This window comes from Rhea americana, unplaced genomic scaffold (assembly GCF_003343005.1).
Source record: "Rhea americana isolate MKP2758 unplaced genomic scaffold, rheAme1 scaffold_319, whole genome shotgun sequence".
Lineage (NCBI taxonomy): Eukaryota > Metazoa > Chordata > Aves > Rheiformes > Rheidae > Rhea > Rhea americana.
In genome coordinates, this window is record NW_028186445.1 from 574566 (window position 1) to 593770 (window position 19205).

The 19205-nt window shown below is 43.6% G+C and overlaps 2 protein-coding genes across 2 annotated transcripts in view; both read left to right on the forward strand.

Annotated features, from left to right (window-relative positions):
• The window catches only part of LOC146592807 (keratin, type I cytoskeletal 13-like), a 4774-nt gene extending 3306 nt beyond the window's left edge, over nucleotides 1–1468 (forward strand). Inside the window, exons 3-6 of the mRNA XM_085310442.1 lie at nucleotides 4–79; nucleotides 256–482; nucleotides 976–1103; nucleotides 1443–1468. Coding sequence (XP_085166568.1) covers nucleotides 4–79; nucleotides 256–482; nucleotides 976–1103; nucleotides 1443–1468 — 457 coding nt within the window. The remainder of the gene's footprint in view (nucleotides 1–3; nucleotides 80–255; nucleotides 483–975; nucleotides 1104–1442) is intronic.
• Nucleotides 1469–11275: 9807 nt separating this feature from the next.
• On the forward strand, nucleotides 11276–18020 carry LOC146592808 (keratin, type I cytoskeletal 14-like). The gene is made up of 9 exons (XM_085310404.1): nucleotides 11276–12007; nucleotides 12907–12989; nucleotides 13513–13669; nucleotides 14107–14268; nucleotides 14943–15068; nucleotides 15273–15499; nucleotides 16116–16452; nucleotides 17010–17091; nucleotides 17995–18020. Exons 1-9 carry the CDS (start codon nucleotides 11276–11278, stop codon nucleotides 18018–18020), a joined length of 1932 nt encoding a protein of 643 aa, XP_085166530.1.
• The last annotated feature ends 1185 nt before the right edge of the window (nucleotides 18021–19205 follow it).

Here is a 19205-nt window from a genome sequence, read left to right on the forward strand (position 1 = left end):
GACGTGCAACAACCAGGTCACCGAGCTGAGACGCCAACTGCAAGCCCTGGAAATCGACCTGCAGGCGCAGCTCAGCCAGGTAGGTGGTGAGCTCATGTAGAGCTGCRGCACGGTTATTGCTGGATTTCTTAGCATGAACAGCCAGACCTCTGAATCCGCATCATGGTGTGAATAGTTCTTTCATTTTTGCATTGGAAACTCCATTGTGACACTTAACTGAATATCGTTTCTTTGTTTGGCTGTCTCATTTATCAGAGAAATAATCTGGAATCCTCTCTGGCTGAGACTGAATGTCAATATAACACCCTCCTTGGCGAGCTACAGAACCAGATCACATGTGTAGAGCAGCAATTGGCAGAAATAAGAGCAGAAATAGAGTGCCAGAACCAGGAATACAAGACTCTATTGGATGTCAAATGCCGTTTGGAGCAGGAGATTCAGACCTACCGCTGCTTGTTGGAAGGAGGACAGCAGGACCTTATGTACGTGTATCTGTGAACCCATTGCAGAATAATGGAAAATATCAAGGATCTTAAAAATGGGATGGGAATCTGACAATCTTTAGTCTAGCTTATTGCTTTCACTGACATGTTACTATTTTGTCTCATGAGCTATTTGACTGATGAATATTCAAGTCTGAAATAAATGTTATTCCCTCCTTTGGGTTCTGCAGAGCAGAGAAATCAAATCTTCCAACACTAACGAATAGGATCATGTCAACAGTCTTAAAAATCTCTTTTCTATACTAAGATGGGCGAGCACTGGCACAAAAAGAAAATTAATTGCAATGYTCTGCCACTTCCATGCCAAATGGGAGCAGGAATGCAAAGCACTCCAAAAATGGGAAGAGAACAGAACACAAAATAYCCCAAGACACTTAGCTCTATAAACGATATAGTCTGAGACTTTGTGCCTTTAGCACTGTCATGAGCTGTTCTAAAGTGACCTACTTTTCCATTAAATTTATCCTATTAGCCATGGAGGAGGAATCGGAGTAGGAACTGGAGTAGGAGGAGGAGTCATTAGGACAAGCCACACCTATACKACCACATCTTCCCTTTGCCAGCCCCAAGTCCCACCCTGCAAGACYGGAGATATACAAGGTAAGAGGTTGGATAACAYAAAGGAAACCTGTTCTTTTAGTCCRTTTCTCTGTAATAAGGCCAGGAGACAACATACTCTAAGACACAGCAAACAGGACTTTGCAAAAGGGGCTGGAAGCAGTGAAAAGAGGAGCAGATCTATAGATTTACAACTGCGAATTCCCATTAAAACACAATTATTTAGGGAATTTCTGGGGTTTCCTGGATTGTCTGTCAACTGTTCCTGTTTAACAAAGTCTATTCTTGAAATGAGGTCACTAAATAGCCCAATTTTTGTTGTTATATGGAGCACATTATYTCTATTCTAAGCAAAACATTGCTTCTACGTTTTCTCTCCAGTGACCTGCAGGAGAATTTGTGATTAAGGAGAAAAGGACTAGAARATAACATACAGAGGAACCCACAGACAAAACAAGAACAAACCCTCAATGTTCACTGCTCACTTCTACAGCAAGAAAGTGGAAGTAACTCTGCAATGCTTTGCTGTGTATCTATAAGGGCCCACAGAGGCCCTGGGCCACCTTCCTCTCTGTTCTGCTACTTCTGTTCTGTAATGCTGTAATCTCTACAAATTATTTGATTTAGCCAGGATCATTAATGTACCTGGTGGTGAAAAATGTTTCTAATAAAACTTTGCTTCTGCCTGGTGCAATCAAGAAATCTGTGTCTGGAAACTGATTCCCTTTAGCAAACCCAGGGCTGATCCAGGTGCAAACCACATCCTCAGCCAAGCCTGYTAAGGCTCTGCAATGGCCCCACAAGGAAAAGGTAGAAACCCCATCACAAGGGTCACTTAGACTGGTCAAGAGCACAGTGAATCGAGAATAAAGCTGCTGTGCCAGCAGGAGCCAGGCAAYGGCCTTGCTAACCTGGCAAGTCTYTTCCAGCTCCGCCCTGCCAAATCTGGTAGCACATACTGCCCTTTCCTGTTAGACCTCCCCCACGATGTGCCTGGACGGCCAATTCAGGCAGACGCCGGTGCGTTTCCCACAGAATGTTTTGCTTAAATCCACTGTTGAACAATAAAATGGGGAATAAATGCAGCTGGAGGTCAGCAGTGTAAAGAAAACCGGGAGATCAGTGAGGCATTTCCAAGAAAAGCAAGCTCAGGATGGTGTAGGTGCACGTACAGCTGTCGGCTTTGCAGCCTCCCCTAGCACGCGTCTCTAGCCGCTCTTCAGAGCGGCAGACAAGCTCCGAAGTGCCGACACTTCTGTGGGATGTGTCAGCTGCTGTGGAGCAGGATGTCTGTCGTATGTGACTCAACGATCTGCACTGCAGTCACGGCGGGGGGAGAGGTGCCATCTGATCTCACCTAGGACATCTCTCATGGAGAGATGTCCTCATCTCTCTGTCTCTTCCCAAGGTAAATGTAATCTCTCTGTGTCGGACAGCTGCCTGGGCAGGGGGAACTAAGCAATGCAAGTGCCTGCTCTCTCAGGGACCCTAGGGAGTACAGAGAGCAGGACCTGAGATGTCAGCATTCAGATCTGGACGTGAATTTCCTCTTCTCTGAGGCACCAAAGGGATGGTAGGACCAAAGCGGCTGCGCAGAGACACCTACAGGGAGGAAAGAGGAGACGACTTGAAAGGCCACTTTATAGTGAATATGGCATGATGCAAGCACGTCTCAAACCTAAAGACAGATAAAAGACGCCGGAGCCCTCAGCTGAAAAACTAAACACTTGGAAGCACCAAAACCAAGTACGTTTCTCCAAAACACACTCCTGAATATACTAGACTTGGAAGAACAGTATTTCTGCCTTAGCTCTTGGTCAGTTTATACACYGCAATAAGCCACGAGATGGAGAACCAAAGGGAGAATCGTATTTCAGCTTTGAAACAGGGAGGAAACAAGGCTGTGCCCTGGCTGCGAGGGCTATGAGAAGAGCTGGAGATCCAGAGGAGTTAGAGCTTGGAGGAGGCAAGCGCGCTGGCCCGGGGCGCGGGCACAGCTCACTCCCGGGCCCTGGCTGCTGACGCACACTCGTGGCTTCAGTCAGAGCCTGGAAAATGAACACAAGCCGAAACACCCGACAAAGTTTCTGGCTGATGTGCAGGGAGGAAGAGGCTGAGGCCAGCCAGCAACACAGGTGCCTTGCTTGACACTATGCAGGTTTGCCACGTTGCTATTCCCAGACACCAGKAACTACCAGCACTGTATAGAACCCACACAGCACTTAGTTCTGCAAATACGTCATCTGCTGCTCACTGCTTCCAGCTGAGGATTTTGGCTAAATAGCACGAATCAAATCCACCCTGAAGTGGGAGCTAGTATCTCATGGAAACAAAAATTCTGTGAATTTGACACCCGAGTTTTCGCTTTCTGGCTGGCGCTACCAGGCTGGCATTGGTACTTCCCTCTTGCAGTGGAATCATGAAAAGTTAACACGAGCCATTTGTGAGAAATAATTTTCCAAAGAAAAAGTACATGCCTTTGAGAACAAAAGAAAATCTGGGACTCTATCCAGTTTGTACCAAGACTCACACAAGGGTTTCCATGTCCACAGTATTTGATTTCAGATAAAAACTTAAGAGGAACTGGAATCAATGAATTATCACTACATGCAGACACTGCTTGTGCTGAAGAGCAGGGAAATGGAGAAAGTGCTTGATAAACACCAGCTGGCCAGACATCCTGGTACTTTCCAGATCTCTCCATAAGGTGTCAGCTGCTCTTTAACAGAGAGATCTGAACGAGAAGGCAGTCGCCAGCCTCCTGCTCCCCAGCGCTTGGTTCGGCACGCCGCCTCCTGTTTGCTCTAGCCTATCCAAAGGGGGTAAATGGTGCATTACTGCAGCAGGCGAGACGGACAGCGATACTCCGACTCAAGTGGGACTTACATTTTACTACGAGAAACACAGACAAGTTTGGCTAACATCAYCTATGGCCGAACACAAGCTGCTATATAAAAACAAAATATAATAATGTGTAATTAAAGTAATATTATGTATCATTACATAGTTATATACTGCTGCTTCAGTGCTTTTCAGGGCCACCTGCACCAGACCAATTTTTAATATGTAAAAGATGTAGTAGCCCCTGTGTTCTGGTGAAGCGAGGCAGCATCGCCTCTTGCTGCTGCCAGTCCTGCTCCTACTGGTGCCAGGAGGTGCTGAGTCCGATCCTGACATATTTCACATCTCACCACATCGGATATTTGGGGAGGCACGAGGAATCCCGTGCCACAGTCCTTAGCGTGCTCTCTAGAGGGCACTCGGCTCTCGCTGGGACCGCAGAAGSGTGCCCGGGGAGAGGCGTGCTGCCAACCCACGCCTGGCTGCTTGGCCARCCTCCTGGTACCAGCAATATTGAAGCCGCATCTGTGGTATGTGCYGGGAGATTATGCCCCCTGAAAACAAGGAAACAAGTTGTCAGCACTGACAGCCTGCCCCAGCTCGCTCACCTGTATTTAATGGTCACATTTGCAGTGAGCTTGAGACRAGCTGATCCTGCACAGCTGACTGCTGTGGGGACAAGGCAAGTTCCACTCTTGCCTCGTCGAGGATCCCAGCTGTGTTGTCTCCTGGGCAGCTGCTGCACAGAACCGAYGCCAGACTGAAGCCTGCTGCACTGGCTGGTCAGCACGCGGGCAGGCTTTGCGAGCGGCACCGCCGTACTTCGTGGCGTGCTGTTCGGCGGCAGCACGGCAAGGCCCTGGCTCTCTGCAGGGGCTGTAGTTCTGCCGCAACGCAGGGCTGCCGTTCCCACCCTTCGCTCACCGAGGTCAGTAAGGTGCATTAGCAGAGACCCCAGGGAACGTGCTSGTTCAAAGGGCTGTACAAACCCCAGATGAAGAAGTCTTTGACCAAAGGGTGCATACTGAGAAGTCTGAGTCTGACTCACCTAATTATTGCTCCTGTCGTAATCACAATCTTCCATTGGGTGGTGGATCTTTTCAAGGTGCCCTTTAACATTTCATCAGTGCTAGTCCCTGCAATAATAAATGAGTAACAGATTAGGTGTAATGTAAGCAAGGATTATTTTTTTCCTAAAGAGGAGATGTTTGCCGACAGGATCCTCCTGGCTGCCTTTACCAGGAGGGCGGCACACCACCTTCCAGCGCTGCAGTGCACTTGCAACTGCTGGGTGGGTGGGTGGACACGCTGTACTAGGACCACCAGATTCAGCGAGAAGGACACGTTCCAGGGCTCTTCCACATGACCACACACCTTGGAGTGTGGACAGGTGCCACGACTTACACCCTGGTCTTGCAGAAGAGGGCAGGACAGGTGGGGCCTTACTCCCTCACTTCAAACCAGGTATTTTTAAAACCCTCACTAAAAAGAAAAAAAAAAGTTTATATTGGCATGCAAGGAATGATCTGTTACAAACAGATGGCTTTGACAGAATTTTGCTGAGCTCTTAAAAAAAARRAAAARRAAAAAAAAATCACTGCTTTGTTTTATTAGGTATGATCTTAGATACAGTCATAAGCATAGGAAGAAAGAGTGAACACCACATTCTGTGAACTGTCCCACTAAGTAACACTAAAAATATTTGAAGATGCTCTTGCTGGGCACAAGGAGCACATGATGGTTGTACCAGCTGTTGTGGGAACAAAACATCATCAACTACAGATTTTGCTGCAGGAAAAGAAAGGGATTCATTTTTTGAAACAACCATTCCTAATTACAGGACTGTATTTAGAGACAATGAAACTTTTCACAGAAGATGGTTGGTGTTGACATTTTCAACCCCAAATCATTTTGGTTGGAATCGCTGCCAGCCACCAACAGCTGAGTTCGTGGGAAAAAGTTTTCAAAGCATTCTTGGTCTTAGTTTGGAGCAAAAGGTTGGGAACTGCAAGGTGGGAATTACTTTGTGTTCAGAACTCCCAGCTAATACCTTATTAAAATAATAAACACAATTGTATTGGAACTAATGTTTTAAATAATTTGAATAAAATTCTCAGATTTTTCAGTTTTCAAACATTTGGCTTCTTCACCAGATAAGAAAAGAAATCTCATCATTTAAATTTTAGTGGAAAAGAGAACACCTTTAYGTTATGCATTAGGCAACTGGCTCTCAATGGAAGGAAGAGCAGAGCACGTCCTCAGAACAAGAGCAGGATTTCCCTCCAACACCAGAAATACTTCAGGGACTGGGCTGCTTCTTTACTGCAGAGAGATACTATTCTATGAGATTATCTGTTGTTAATAAAATTGCTTGACGATTATATAATGGAAATTAGTTTATAGTGTATAATTATGAGTCATACTCCTCAGGTAGATCTTCCACAGTTCTCTGTGTAGCAACATAAGCAAACTGAACTTTCACAGCAGCACCTGTCCAGAGGTAGGAAGATCAGAGAGGATTCATCCTAACCGAAACACAGGAGAGGAGGAGTAGGAGACCGCGCTGCTCCCCACGGCTGTGCTCAGCAGCCTCGGCAGTTCCTCCCAGACCGGCCGGTSCGAAGGAGGCTCAGGGAAGGTGGTGCCACAGCAGTTCCCGCGAGCTCGGCCCCCCAGGTCCGCTGCACCCCTGCTCCAGCCAAGGCACGGCCCCGTCGCTGCAGAGTACCTGCCTACTACACAGTCCAAGCATCGGGCTAATCCAGGCCCACGCTGGGTGGGCCTTTCCACCGTCCTCTTCTGGGCAGCAGCTGGTAACAGCTTTATCACAGGAAAAGAGAAGAAGCCTCACCACAAACAGCTATGAGATCATCCATCCCCAAGGCATCTTCCTCCTCCTCCTCTTTCAGTTGTGCCCTRAAGCACATCGGGCAATGCACAAGGGAAGGTTTTCCTGAATAATCCTCAGTCTGGAGGGTATGTTATAACTCTACATTTGCACTGKTTGTTGTGCCAGCACCAACAACTGTTTTGCTTCAAAACACATCTCACATTTTAAGTCTCCCCAGTTCAGGTCACACATTTCTTTTCATACCTGTGCAAGAGGTAGAAATGATCACAGCTCCTCTGGAGCAGCTTTCCAGAGCTCTCTCAAGCAGAAGAGGATCCACAAGGGCTCTTTTACACTCATAACCAACATACCTCACACTCCACCTGAACACCAGCCAGCAGCCAAGGAGGACACCTGTAACACAGCATCTGTAGGAAGCACTCACCAGTAACAAACAGCAGCTCCTGCYCCATCCTACTGCCCAGCCTCCCCTAAGCACAGCTATAGCTCTYGCAGCCCCCTTAAACTTCCCATTTTAGCTGTCTTCAGCTGTGAACTGTTCTGAGCGTGGCCCAAAGATATTCAGCACCTGTTTCCAGCCCTGGGAAGCCCTGAATAGCCACATGAGTGGGGAAAGTGGCAGAAAGGCTTTGGGGAAGGTTTTTCCCTTAGATAAGTGCCCTCTCTGCCCACGCAYGAGGCCAGCCCTGCTCTACATGTGTAAGGGGGAACATAAAAGTGAATTTAGACACGCAGCTGGTGACAAACAGGGCAGGAGGTTTCGGTCTGGGCAATGCCCAAGGAAGACTCCACGGCTTCTCGCGTTGTCCTCGCTGCACAGCAGGATGGGATAGCAAAGGGCACACCAAGTCAGGGTGGACGTGCCTTGATCTGTTTGTGGAGCAGCAGCTCAGCGCTGCAATAAGCAACACCAGCCCAGGATTTCATAAYGCTTTGCTATCCCAGTTCGCAGTGCCACTGGGTTTCCTTGTAGCTCCTGCAGAGCTTATTGCCATTGTACATTAAGGTTTCCCAACCCTCCAGGTTCTCTTCTGCAGCACTTATTTCTGGATTTTGCAGTGTTTTACATTAAGAAGGGTGTACTTGTTAATGAACAATAAATACAATGTATTCAATTAGGAAATGTCAAATGGCTCAGAAGCTTAAGTTAATTACATTATTTAAGATTATCTAATTATCTAAAGCTCAATTTACTTGCAGATACCTGGACAAATCTACGAGACATCAATGTAGAGAAAAACACCATTTCATAAGACAGTAAGTGGAAAAAACATCTATCTAATAGCAAACTTTGAAACATAAACATTCCGTTTAGGATCCATTTGTTACCATAACTTATGCCCCTGATCCTGGCCAGTGATTTCCAGATACACAGAATCTATCAGGCTTCATAATTTTTAAGAATGTCATCTTCACTCTTGAGATATGTGGCCTGCATAAATTCTAGGGRAAAATGGCATTAAATCTTCCTTTCATGAATTAAGAAGGAGGCCGTAAAGCATGTTGCACACGAGGATTCTCCCTCACATTCAAACAATGCAAAAATGTTCTTTTTGTGCACTGAGGACATGAAGACTTCCGCTTGAAGGGGATAATCCACACAAAAGATCCATACAAAAGACAATCACCTTTCCAGAAGGAAAAGCCTTGTCTTCTTAAGAATTAAACAGGACAAAATAGAAACTTATTCATGAGTGCCAGCAACTGTGAACCAACAGTTAAACAGAGCAYAACCTGACTGTTTCATGAGCCAAAATAGCTGTTGGTTGGGGAGACTGATCAGCACTCTTCARGAGAAAGGGATTTCTCATTGGAACAAGTTAAAATTATCATGACCAGGCTTGTAAGATTTGTAGTGGACCATTTAAACTTCTACAAGCCTGACAAGGACTTGCTTCCTGGGACAGTTCAGAAATAAGGTCTAGCAGAAGATGAAACTTTAGGTGTGTCCCGCTGTGTGGGAGAGGGTGTACTTGGAGAGGTGCTGGATATAAAGGTATTTCCACAAACAGTTGCTATAAGCCATAACAAACACCTCTCTAAATTAGCAGCAATCAACATCACAAAGGCTGAGCGAGAGCAAAACAATACAACAAATCAATACAGGAAATTTGGTATCATGCAACCAGCTCAACCTACAAAGAATGACAGCTGACAGACACGAGAGGCAGGCAGAAAGCAGCTTCAAATGTTTGAGGGCTCAGGTTGCAGTAAGACCTCAAAAGACGAGTGCTGAGATGAACTATGCACTGCTAYGTATTTGAAAAAGACACAGAAAACCTTTAATGAGGTGGATGCAAGGTAGCAAATACTATCTACTTCTGATCATGTTGTGTCCCTGAAGAGAAAACAAAACTGAAGGGAAATACTATTTGGATGTACGTCTTACAGACTCAATCCCAGCAACAGAAAGTTCAATGAATTCTGAAATATAGATATATGAGCTTAAGCACAGTCCATACAATCTGCTTCCTTGAATATCTTCAACAAAATATTTGTATTTTATTAAAGAGATTCCAAGAAATATAGAAYTCCCTAAATGTCTTGAAAACAGCACAAATAATAGAGGTTCTTGAGAATTCCTTCACTTGCATCGTTCATTTGCATTTTACCCCAATACTGTTGGGCATCCTCCGTAACTAGGCAACCGGAATTGTGAAAACTCACAATACCTYTGTGAGGAATTACATTTTTTAATCAAAACCACATTAATTGGTAGTAGCATCTTCCACAATGTTACTGCTCCTCAGAAATACCAGGTCAGAAGGTAAAGGTTTACAGAAACTTCTCTACATGAGATATATATAGCCAAAGAATAAAGTTGACTTGCTTTTCACGACCACCTTCCCCCAACAAAAATCAAGTCCACATAGGTTCAGCTATTGCAGTACAAGCGATCCTGTACAAAACCTTCCTTCTACTAGTGAATACATGTTTGTATTTGAGCTTAGGAAGGTAAATACTCAAGTGAAATTTTCTAAGCACTCACGTAATTTAGGCAGTCATGAGAACATTATCTCTCACGTTCACCTGATGTGCCGAGAGAGGCTAGCTCTGAGCCAGGCTGCTCTCCCAGGTCTCTCAGCTATATCACGACAGCAGTTAGTCTAAGCTCTTGGAGCCAGGCTGAGTGCGTTGAAGTTGCCTGGAAAAGAGAAAGCTCTCTTATCAGTGGGGGTATCTTATCAGTGTGTATAAGTATCTGATGGAAGGGTGTCAAGAGGATGGGGCCAGACTCTTCTCCATRGTGCCCAGTGACAGGACGAGATGCAACAGGCACAAACAGAAACACAGGGAATTCCACCTGAACATAAGAAAACCCTTCTTCATTGAGGGGGTGCTTGRACACTGAACAGGTTGCTCAGAGAGATTGTGGAGTCTCCATCCTTGCAGACACTCAAAACCCAACTGGACCTAGTCCTCAGCAGCCTGCTATAGGTGACCCTGCCTGAGCAGGGCTGCATCAGATGATCTCCAGAGGTTCCTTCCCAACCCAACTATTCTCTGATTCTGTAAGTGGCATAACATATTGATCTACAGAGCCTATTTTTCAATCAGATAGGTGCCATACACACTCTGCACTCCCCAGTTATTTGCTAGTGGTGCCAAATAAAATGAAGAGTTATTTCCTGCAATAGGCTGTCACATTCCTTTCCTTGTAGTCTTACACACAGCTGTTTTCAAGCTGCTGTCATACAGTTCTTTCATAATGAAACTTATTTATAAAACATAATTGTAGATGTATGTTTGCAATAAATTAGTGACGCATACGATATTTGCCAATGTTCACTACATTTTATGAGAAATTATGAAAATGACAGTAGTTCAGATGTATCTGTAAAACATACACTGCAATGTGTTTTCAAGAGGCATAGAGCAAGAAAAGACTAAAAATAGGAAATAACATATCCATAGAACAGAAGATATTAAAATATATATACTTATATATAAATACTTAAATATATATATCTAAATAGTATATATATTTAATATATATAGCACATAATAGTATATATATTTAAATATAAAAAAGTCAACTTGATTTTTGATGCATATCTGAAAGGGGGAAATAGCATGCAGAAAATTATGTTGAAAGAGAGATAGTAAAATTCATTACCATTCCATATTACAACAGTGCTGAATGTGAATGGGATGAGACAACTGGGGTGAGTTTAAGTCAGATGATTGTAAGTCAGTGGACTACAATCACAGGAAAGATCCACCTAATTYAGAGCCACCCAATAGAAATTACATGTTTTGTATTAATAAACAAATGGTCATGAACACTTTGAGTAGGGGTTAAGCTTCCTGGCACTGCCAAACATCTCCCTTTGGCAAATTGCTCTCGGTGTAAGAACCACAGCTTGCAAACGCGTACGGAAAGAAGGTACTCCCTTTTATGGTGACACCCACTGTCTCAGTATAAATACAGACCAGGCAAGGTAGAAGTTGGAGCTATGATTCCAGAACAACTGTAAGACCAGCCTTGAGCTTTAACCTGAAGTCATTTACTGCTGCCACTATGAGCTGTGGCTCCAAGCAGACCTCTAAAAGCTGCCTGCAAGGGAGTGGTGGTGGCAGTGCTAGCAGCTGTGGTGGTGGAGGGGGCAGTAAGTATTCCTCTGTCTCCTCAAGAAGATACACCTCTTCCAGAAGCAGTGGTGGTGGCAGGACTTCGGGTAGCAGTTGTGGTGGAGGAAGTTCCAGAAGCAGCTATGGAGGGGGAATAAGTGGTGGTAGTTGTGGAAGGATTAGGCACAGTAGTTACGGAGGGAGAATGAGCAGTTGTAGTTATGGAGGTGGACTAAGCTGTGGTGGTTATGGAAGGAGAATGAGTGGTAGCTGTTATRGAAGGGGAATGAGTGGTGGCTTTTATGGAGGTGGAATGAGCAGTGGTGGTTATGGAGGAGGAATGGGCTATGGCAGTATGGGAGGAGGCTTTGGATCAAGTGGAAGTGGGTTTAGTGGTGGTTACACAGGCAGCTTTGGTGGAGGTGGTGGTGGTTTCAGTGGTGGCAGCTTTGGCAGTGGTGGCTTTGGTGGAGGGAATATAGGATTTCTCTCCAGCGATGAAAAGCTGACCATGCAGAACCTTAATGACCGCCTGGCTTCTTACCTGGATACGGTCAGAAATTTAGAAAAGGAAAACACTCAGCTTGAACAATTAATCAGGGAGTGGTACCAGAAGCAAGGTCCTACTGGTACAAAGGACTACAGCCACTACTATGGAACAATTGAAGACCTTCAAAATCAGGTAGGCTGCTCTTAGAGAAGCTTAAGCATCAGATAGAATTTTTCTGATTGAGTAAATAATTTGAGGCACACAGCATGGATATTTTTATACTCCTTAAATGCCTCTCTTAAAGTGCCTCCTGTGCTTGAAATTCTGTCTTCTGTGCATGCATTCGACTCAGGAGTCARGCAGACGAGACCAGATGCACAACGGGACAGGGCCTAGACATAGAGATGAAAGGTATCGTCATCCCTAGCTTTAAGTATCTGGAGCTGGAAACTGAAGTTATGTGCTTACATTTCCAGACTCTGGAAGAGGCAGTAGGATACCCACGCACAATACTAAAGGGAGGAATGCTTCTGGAATCCTGCCTCTCCCCTAAATRTTAGTTTGGAAAGCCCTTATATTCGTAAATGATCAAGCCATCTATGAAGATATAGAGAGAAGTTTTGCTCTTTTCCTTTTCAAACTCCATTAGAGACGGAGTACGCCAACAAGCAGCTTGCTGGCAGYGAGCGCAGGCTCTCAGAAGGCCGGCAGCGGGTTTCAGAGCACAGGAAGAATGGCAATGCTTGTCCTCTGCGACGGTGCAGTGTCTGATACTTGAGTACAGGGCCTGGCCTGTGGGCATGGAAGGTGAGCCRGTGCAATGGCAGTGACTCCAGGCCTGTTGGCAGGACTCTCTGCTCCTACCTTGTACTCACAAAATGCAGTTTTCACACTTCTGATGCTATTTTCGTAGAGCTACCTCTTCGTTTTGCACTCAGTTGACCTTTCCAGACCTTTCTATTTAGGCAATGCTGTTTCCTTCAGACAGCTGGAACAGTACCRTGGGAAGATCACATTCACGTTTGTGTCCTTTGGGCAAACCTGGAGTTTCACAGGGAGAACTGTCCTCAGCATACTATCTTCTGTTCTAGCTCGTGACTGCAGCCGTGGAAACGAACAGGATGCTTTTGGACCTGGATAACGTAAGGATGACTGCAGAAGACTTCAGGATAAAGTAAATATATATTCAGGCATTGTTTTCCTTTTCCCCTACTTTCCTCAACTTGCATAAATTCATTCAATACAGAAATGTCAATCTACAGAGAGTAAGATTTCATYTGTTTCTGTGGTAACATAACTGAAATAATTTGTAAGACTTCAAAATATTTCATTATTTCTAATGCTTTTCAATGGCAATATTCCCTATTGCTGTGGGGGCAAAGAACATTCCTGCAGGGAAAAACTTAAAAAGAGCTTTATTTTTAAGGAAATAAAAATTATGATTATTTCTCACTAAAAGCCAGAAGAAATAGATACATAAAACCTGCATAAAGCCTATGGTAAGAAGAGAAGGTGAAAAAGACCATAGAATACATTTCAATGTTTAACTYTAGGTACTGGCTGCTGGTTTTGTAATTTTGCTGATTGAGAGAGGCTGTGTGTAGCTGGATATGTGATATCGTTCATAAAAGAAGTTGGAAGGAGAAGCAGTWGGAGCCCAAGCCCAGGGCTGACCTTTCCGCCTGTCCTTGGCACAGGTATGAGACGGAGTGTGGTCTCCGGCAGAGCGTGGAGGCTGACATCAATGAGTTGCGACCCTTGTTGGATAATCTGACCCTGGCCAGGTCTGACCTGGAAATGCAATTTGAGTCCCTAAAGGAGGAGCTGATTGGTCTCAAGAAGAATCACGAGGAGGTACGTGCTAGCTCCTTGAAACGCGAACTACAGAGGAAAACAAGGACACTTGCAATATTGGCGATGCGGGCAGGTTTCCAGGTGACACTGCCACAGGTGCCACCCCGCCGCAGACATCTGCTGCACCGAACAGTCTCCCCTGCTCTCCTAATGTGTGGCAGCTCAGCAAGGCGCCTGCTGAGAGAGGCTGATCTCTAGGCCCAGACCTTTCCTGCGTATCTCTTAGCCCAGTCCCTCTCAGCCAGCAATGACTGGGAAGTCAAGGGCAAATAATTGCAACAATCCTCCTCTCCTCACAAATATTGTGGGATGGAGAAAGGTCTGGAGTATGATTTCAGAGGAAGTGAACTGTCTTCCTGAAGTCRTTTTTTCAAAACTCTTTCACAAACACTTTCAGCATTTTGTTTGTTTGCCTTTGGCCTGGGTTTTCTCTGCAGGAAATGAAATCACTGCAAACACAGTCCAGTGGTGAYGTGAACGTGGAAGTCAACGCTGCTCCAGGAGAGGATCTGTTGGAAAAACTGAATAATATGAGACGAGAATATGAAAGCATTATCCAGAAAAACCGCGAAGAGGTTGAAAGGTGGTATGAAAGCAAGGTGAATGACAGAGCATTGAATCTCTCTTTATAAAATAGCTCAGCTCTGCAGACAGTGGATAAATGTTTTACAGGAATGTGTAAAGAAGCATTTTTTCTCAGGCATACTGCTCAGGAGTCAGTTCATTTTGAACTGAGCAGTCAGAGGTAGTAAGGAAGTACTGTGTATCTTGATCTATTCAATTTTAAATATAGTCAAAAGCACCTAGAATATTCATGTAGATTTTCCTCAATTTATATAAGCAGAAATCAATATGTTAAAAAAATTTCTCTCTTATAATAGGATGTTATATAGCTTTGAATGTTCATTTTGAATGTTCACACTATAAAAGTAAAATAATACCAACTTTTGGTAAGAACTTGTGTTCTAGTTAGATTCCGGATGTTTGGCCCCCGGGAATCTAACTAGAACAACTTGCTGTAGAGGAATGACATTCTGAATCACAACATTTATTGTTTTTAGGATAAAAATGGTAGAATCCTTTCAACTAAAATAAAAGAAACTACAAACTTATTTGAACTACACTAACAAAGCCTTTTAAGTTCATACAGCCCCGATACTTCATTTTGCCCTACCTCAACTCATTTTGCCAAATGCCTCAGTGAAAATGTATCTACCGTATTGACCTCATAAGTAGAATCAAAAGACCCCAATTCTGTATATTTATTTTTCAGATGGAGGAGGTAAGTCAACAAGTCCACTCAAGTGGCCAGGAATTAGAATCAAGTAACCAACAGATCTCTACACTGAGACGTGAATATCAGAGCCTGGAAATCGAACTGCAGTCTGAGCTCAGCATGGTACGTGATGATCGCTTCTGCTTCTCGATACTTTAAGAACACACAAGTCGCTGAAATGATTGATCAGCTATTGCCAGTGCTCCATGTAAAGAAGGAGCTACTTGGTGTATCTGATGCTATCAAAGATTTTTCTCATTTTGGGCATTAAAACGGGCTAATCTTGCCACATTCCCACAAACACCATACTTTGTTTTCCATTCTCAGGTACAGTCTTTGCAAACCAACTTGGAAGACACAGAGCGCCGCTACAACATGCAGCTGCAGCAGATCCAGRGTATGATCGGCCCCTTGGAGGAGGAGCTGGCCAGCATCCGGTGCGAGATGGAGAGCCAGAACGAAGAGTACAAGATGCTCCTGGGCATCAAGACYCGCCTGGAACAGGAGATTGCTCAGTACCGGGCACTGCTTGAGGAAGGGCAGCACAATATTACGTATGCATATTCAAATTAATTAACATACCATCTTTGCAAACAGGTGAAGGTGAAAGTGGCAACATTTATGTTAAGAACTAGTGCAATAACTGATTCATTCTCAAAATAGTCACTATAATCTCAGTAATTCATATTGAGTCTAAATCTTAGCTGGCAGTGTACCAAGTTGTATTAATTCTACATATATGATGAATTGGACAAAAGTGTCCAAAATGCATGTACAAAAAGTACAAAAGTATTTAGAGCTATAATTTGCCATTTCCTCTTTTAAGTATAATCAGGAAAAACAAAGTTATGTATCAAAATGACAGACAGAGAAGATAATAACTGTACCTTCTAAAGACTCAAGGTATCTACTTCTAAGGCTTGAAAGAGAGCTAAAGCCATTCCATCTCTTTCCTTTTATTCCTCTTTTAAGTGCAGTTCAGTTCATTTGTTCTCAATTAGGAAAGTTCAAAACCAGCTCTCTAGAACAAATTTCACAGGGTACCACTTCCCAGCTGTACAAGGAGCTCAGGGAAAGACTGTCAGGAAGTGGGCTGTATAAAGTCAATAGGATATYGGATATGTCATGTTGCTATAAACCGTATCCATGCCTGCCCTTTCCCCCTTACAGCATCTCACAGGGAGGAGCTGGTGGTGGTTCTGCTGGAGGAGGAAGACATGGAGGAATTAGCTGCTCTTCTGGAAGAGGAAGTTCTGGAGGAGGAAGTAGTTGGTCCTCAGGTGCAGGAAGTAGTGGAGGAAGATCTGTGGAAGAAAACTATGGAAGAACTTCCAGAGGTGGAGGAGAGAGTGGAGGAATAACAGGTGGAGCCTGTGGCAGAATTTCAAGTGGAGGAGGTGGCAGTGGTGGAGGAGGAGGGGGTAAATCATGCCTCTCCCACTCTTCGTCTTCCCAATCCGAATCTGGCAACTCTTGTGAAAGCCAAGGTAAGAACTGGAATAAAAGAGTAGGTCCTCTCATTAATTCTTTTCTCTGAAAAACAGGAAAGGACATGCCAACTTCCATGCTTATTTGGAAATTTGGAGATGTTTTTGCTATTTGTTTCACTGTCATGTTTTAAGTCCACTTTGACATTTGTTCTTATACAGCTAATATATTAACATGATAGCATTTTCAAAAGTAGCAAAAATGAAAAGATATTATGAAGAGTGTATCAGAGGATCTGTGGAAGGATAAAATGAATTTGAAGCAGAGAAAAGGAGAGAACAAGCCCTCATTTGAAATTCTGCTAATATAGCTTTGAGGAAGTAGCTAATGTGCAATCCAAAGCGTACAGAGGACTAGAGAAGTCAGTAGCTTCTGAGTAAAGCCAAATGTYAGAAATGTAATTCATGATAAGAGAGCAACATGATCAAAGCTGGGTAAAAYAGTTAGAACAATTATGACATTTAAAATATAAGAAGGATTAGCTGCAAATGTCCTGAAGTAAAAAGGATGGGAAGTGACCAGAAGGTCTTCTCCATGTCTAATTTTATGGCTGTGGTTACAGCAGGCCCCTTGAAGCTTTGCCTGGAAGGGAATAGAACCCTGGAGAGAGGAGCAACAATGGAAGAAGTGTCTGAAGCCATAAAAACTATGAAGTTGGGTAAGGCTCCAATCTTGGCCACTCAAACAAATCAAAAACAGTCTGAAAATGTTGAAATGAACAGCAAGTTCAAAGAAGTAAAAATCTTTAGAAAGTTTCTCTCCCTCTTCTGATTAAAAAAAAAAAAAAAAAAAAAAAGATGGAAAAGGATCTTGCTTTGAGGCTTCCATTTATTCCTTCTTACTAAGGAGGTAAAAGTGATATTAAAAATCTTAGTTAAAAATGCAGCTGCCTCACAAACATGCTGTTTTCCACTACAAACTGACAGCTAAGGGCATGAAAGTGTTGACTATATACAAAGAGGCCTGAAAGCCTTATGCTGAAATCAAAAATACATATACATAGACTCACCTGATAYTGAAAACAGAGTGAATTGAGAAGGCTTTTTTGTAATTAGTAAGATTTTGGTAAGATTTGGTGTAAATGAAATCTAGCTTTTAAAAATTAACAGGCTTTACAAACTCTTCCAGAAAGAACAAAAGTTACAATAGTCCTAAGTGTGCTGATGTTTGGTATGCAAAATTAAAGATAGCATAYGCTGTCCTATTTAAACTTTTAAAACTCTGTTGTAAATACCCATATGCATATAAATATGAACTTACATTCATCTATACTGGGTTTATGCTGCTATAGTCCTCTAAATTTAAAGATTCTCTCCTGATTTACACTCATAGAAATGAGAATAAAAGCAGATTCATATGTTTGATATGATAAAGCTGCAAACACACRTGCATGTACAAACATAAAGTCTGACCTTGCTCTAACCTTTCCAGAATGCTGGGAAAAAATCCGGTCCATTGAGAACTGCACACTCTATAACTTTGAAATAATACTAATATTAAAGATGCTGAAAGAGAGTTTATGTCTTCAAACAGATTCTTGCTTCCTTTCATCTTTCCACAGGGAGTTTCAGAAAGTCTGAAAACTGATCGGCAAAACCAGCATCTTCCATTGCAGAACCTACCCAGTGGGCCTTTGGACCAAGCAGGAACATACCCGGCATGTCTGATCAGGCCTCTGCAAAGAGCAACACAAACACTCGTTCGAGTTACTCAATACTGTTCGCTCCAGGTGGCTCATCCGAACTCTTTGGATGACCTAACTGCTTCTTCCATCTGTATTTCTGTGCCTAATCACTGTTTCCTGAGTTAGTTTCTACCGTGATTGGTATTCTTCTGGGGAAAAATGAAAAAAGACTAATAAAACTTTACTTTTCTCTGATGCAACCAAAAAGCCTTGCATGTAAGTAATTTCCTTTAGTAGATATTTTTATTTGAATCAGGCACAAATATCAAGCCCTACCTGAGAAACATACAGTAACAAGTCAATTAGATTATGCAATAGACCTAAGTGTTTGCAGTAATCCCTCATTACAATCACTATTTAAGATTAATTGGGCAAAACTCTGAAGAATATACTGCCAAGTACAGTGTTGTGGTAGTCCCTGCAATGGAAAAACTAATAGTCAGAAAACCTACTGGTTTCTCCTATTAACTCCTATGATTCACATTTATTAAGCATCTTCTCTAAGTACAGAACCCATATAGACATGATACCTCTGCCGGCAATAGCCCACAATGTGCAGGCTTCTCTCACTAAGATTTCCGTATGTCCCAGTTAAAAGCTGTGCGAGCAACTTAACAAGAGAGGATTGGTTWAGGAACTGACTGTTTCCTGGTATGGAGGCACTAAAAGGCCTTATGAAACTTTTATTTCTTGGAACTTAAAGAGGGAATTTTCAGTTCCCAGTGCCAAATGAAAAAAAAAGAAAAAAGAAAAAGCTTTCTACAAACTAAGCTTTCAGCACAACAGACAGGAAGGGACCGCACASCCGCAGAGGCAGTGGATACGGGGCGTGCAGGAGGAGGAACCAGCTCAGAAAGGTCTGTTTTGGTGTACACACGCCATGGCATTCGCAGGACGGGCCCCCTTGTGCGAACGGGCCTGCAGACCTCAYGGCTCACGCGGTTCTTGGCACTTCTGCTGAAAATGCTGCGGGAGGAACCTCTGCGGTGGCTCAAATTCACTCAGGTCAACAAAAGTGGGAGCTGTCAAGGATCCCAGACCAGAGCCCTAACGCCTTGCACTAGCCCCTCTCCAGCCAGCTGACGTCT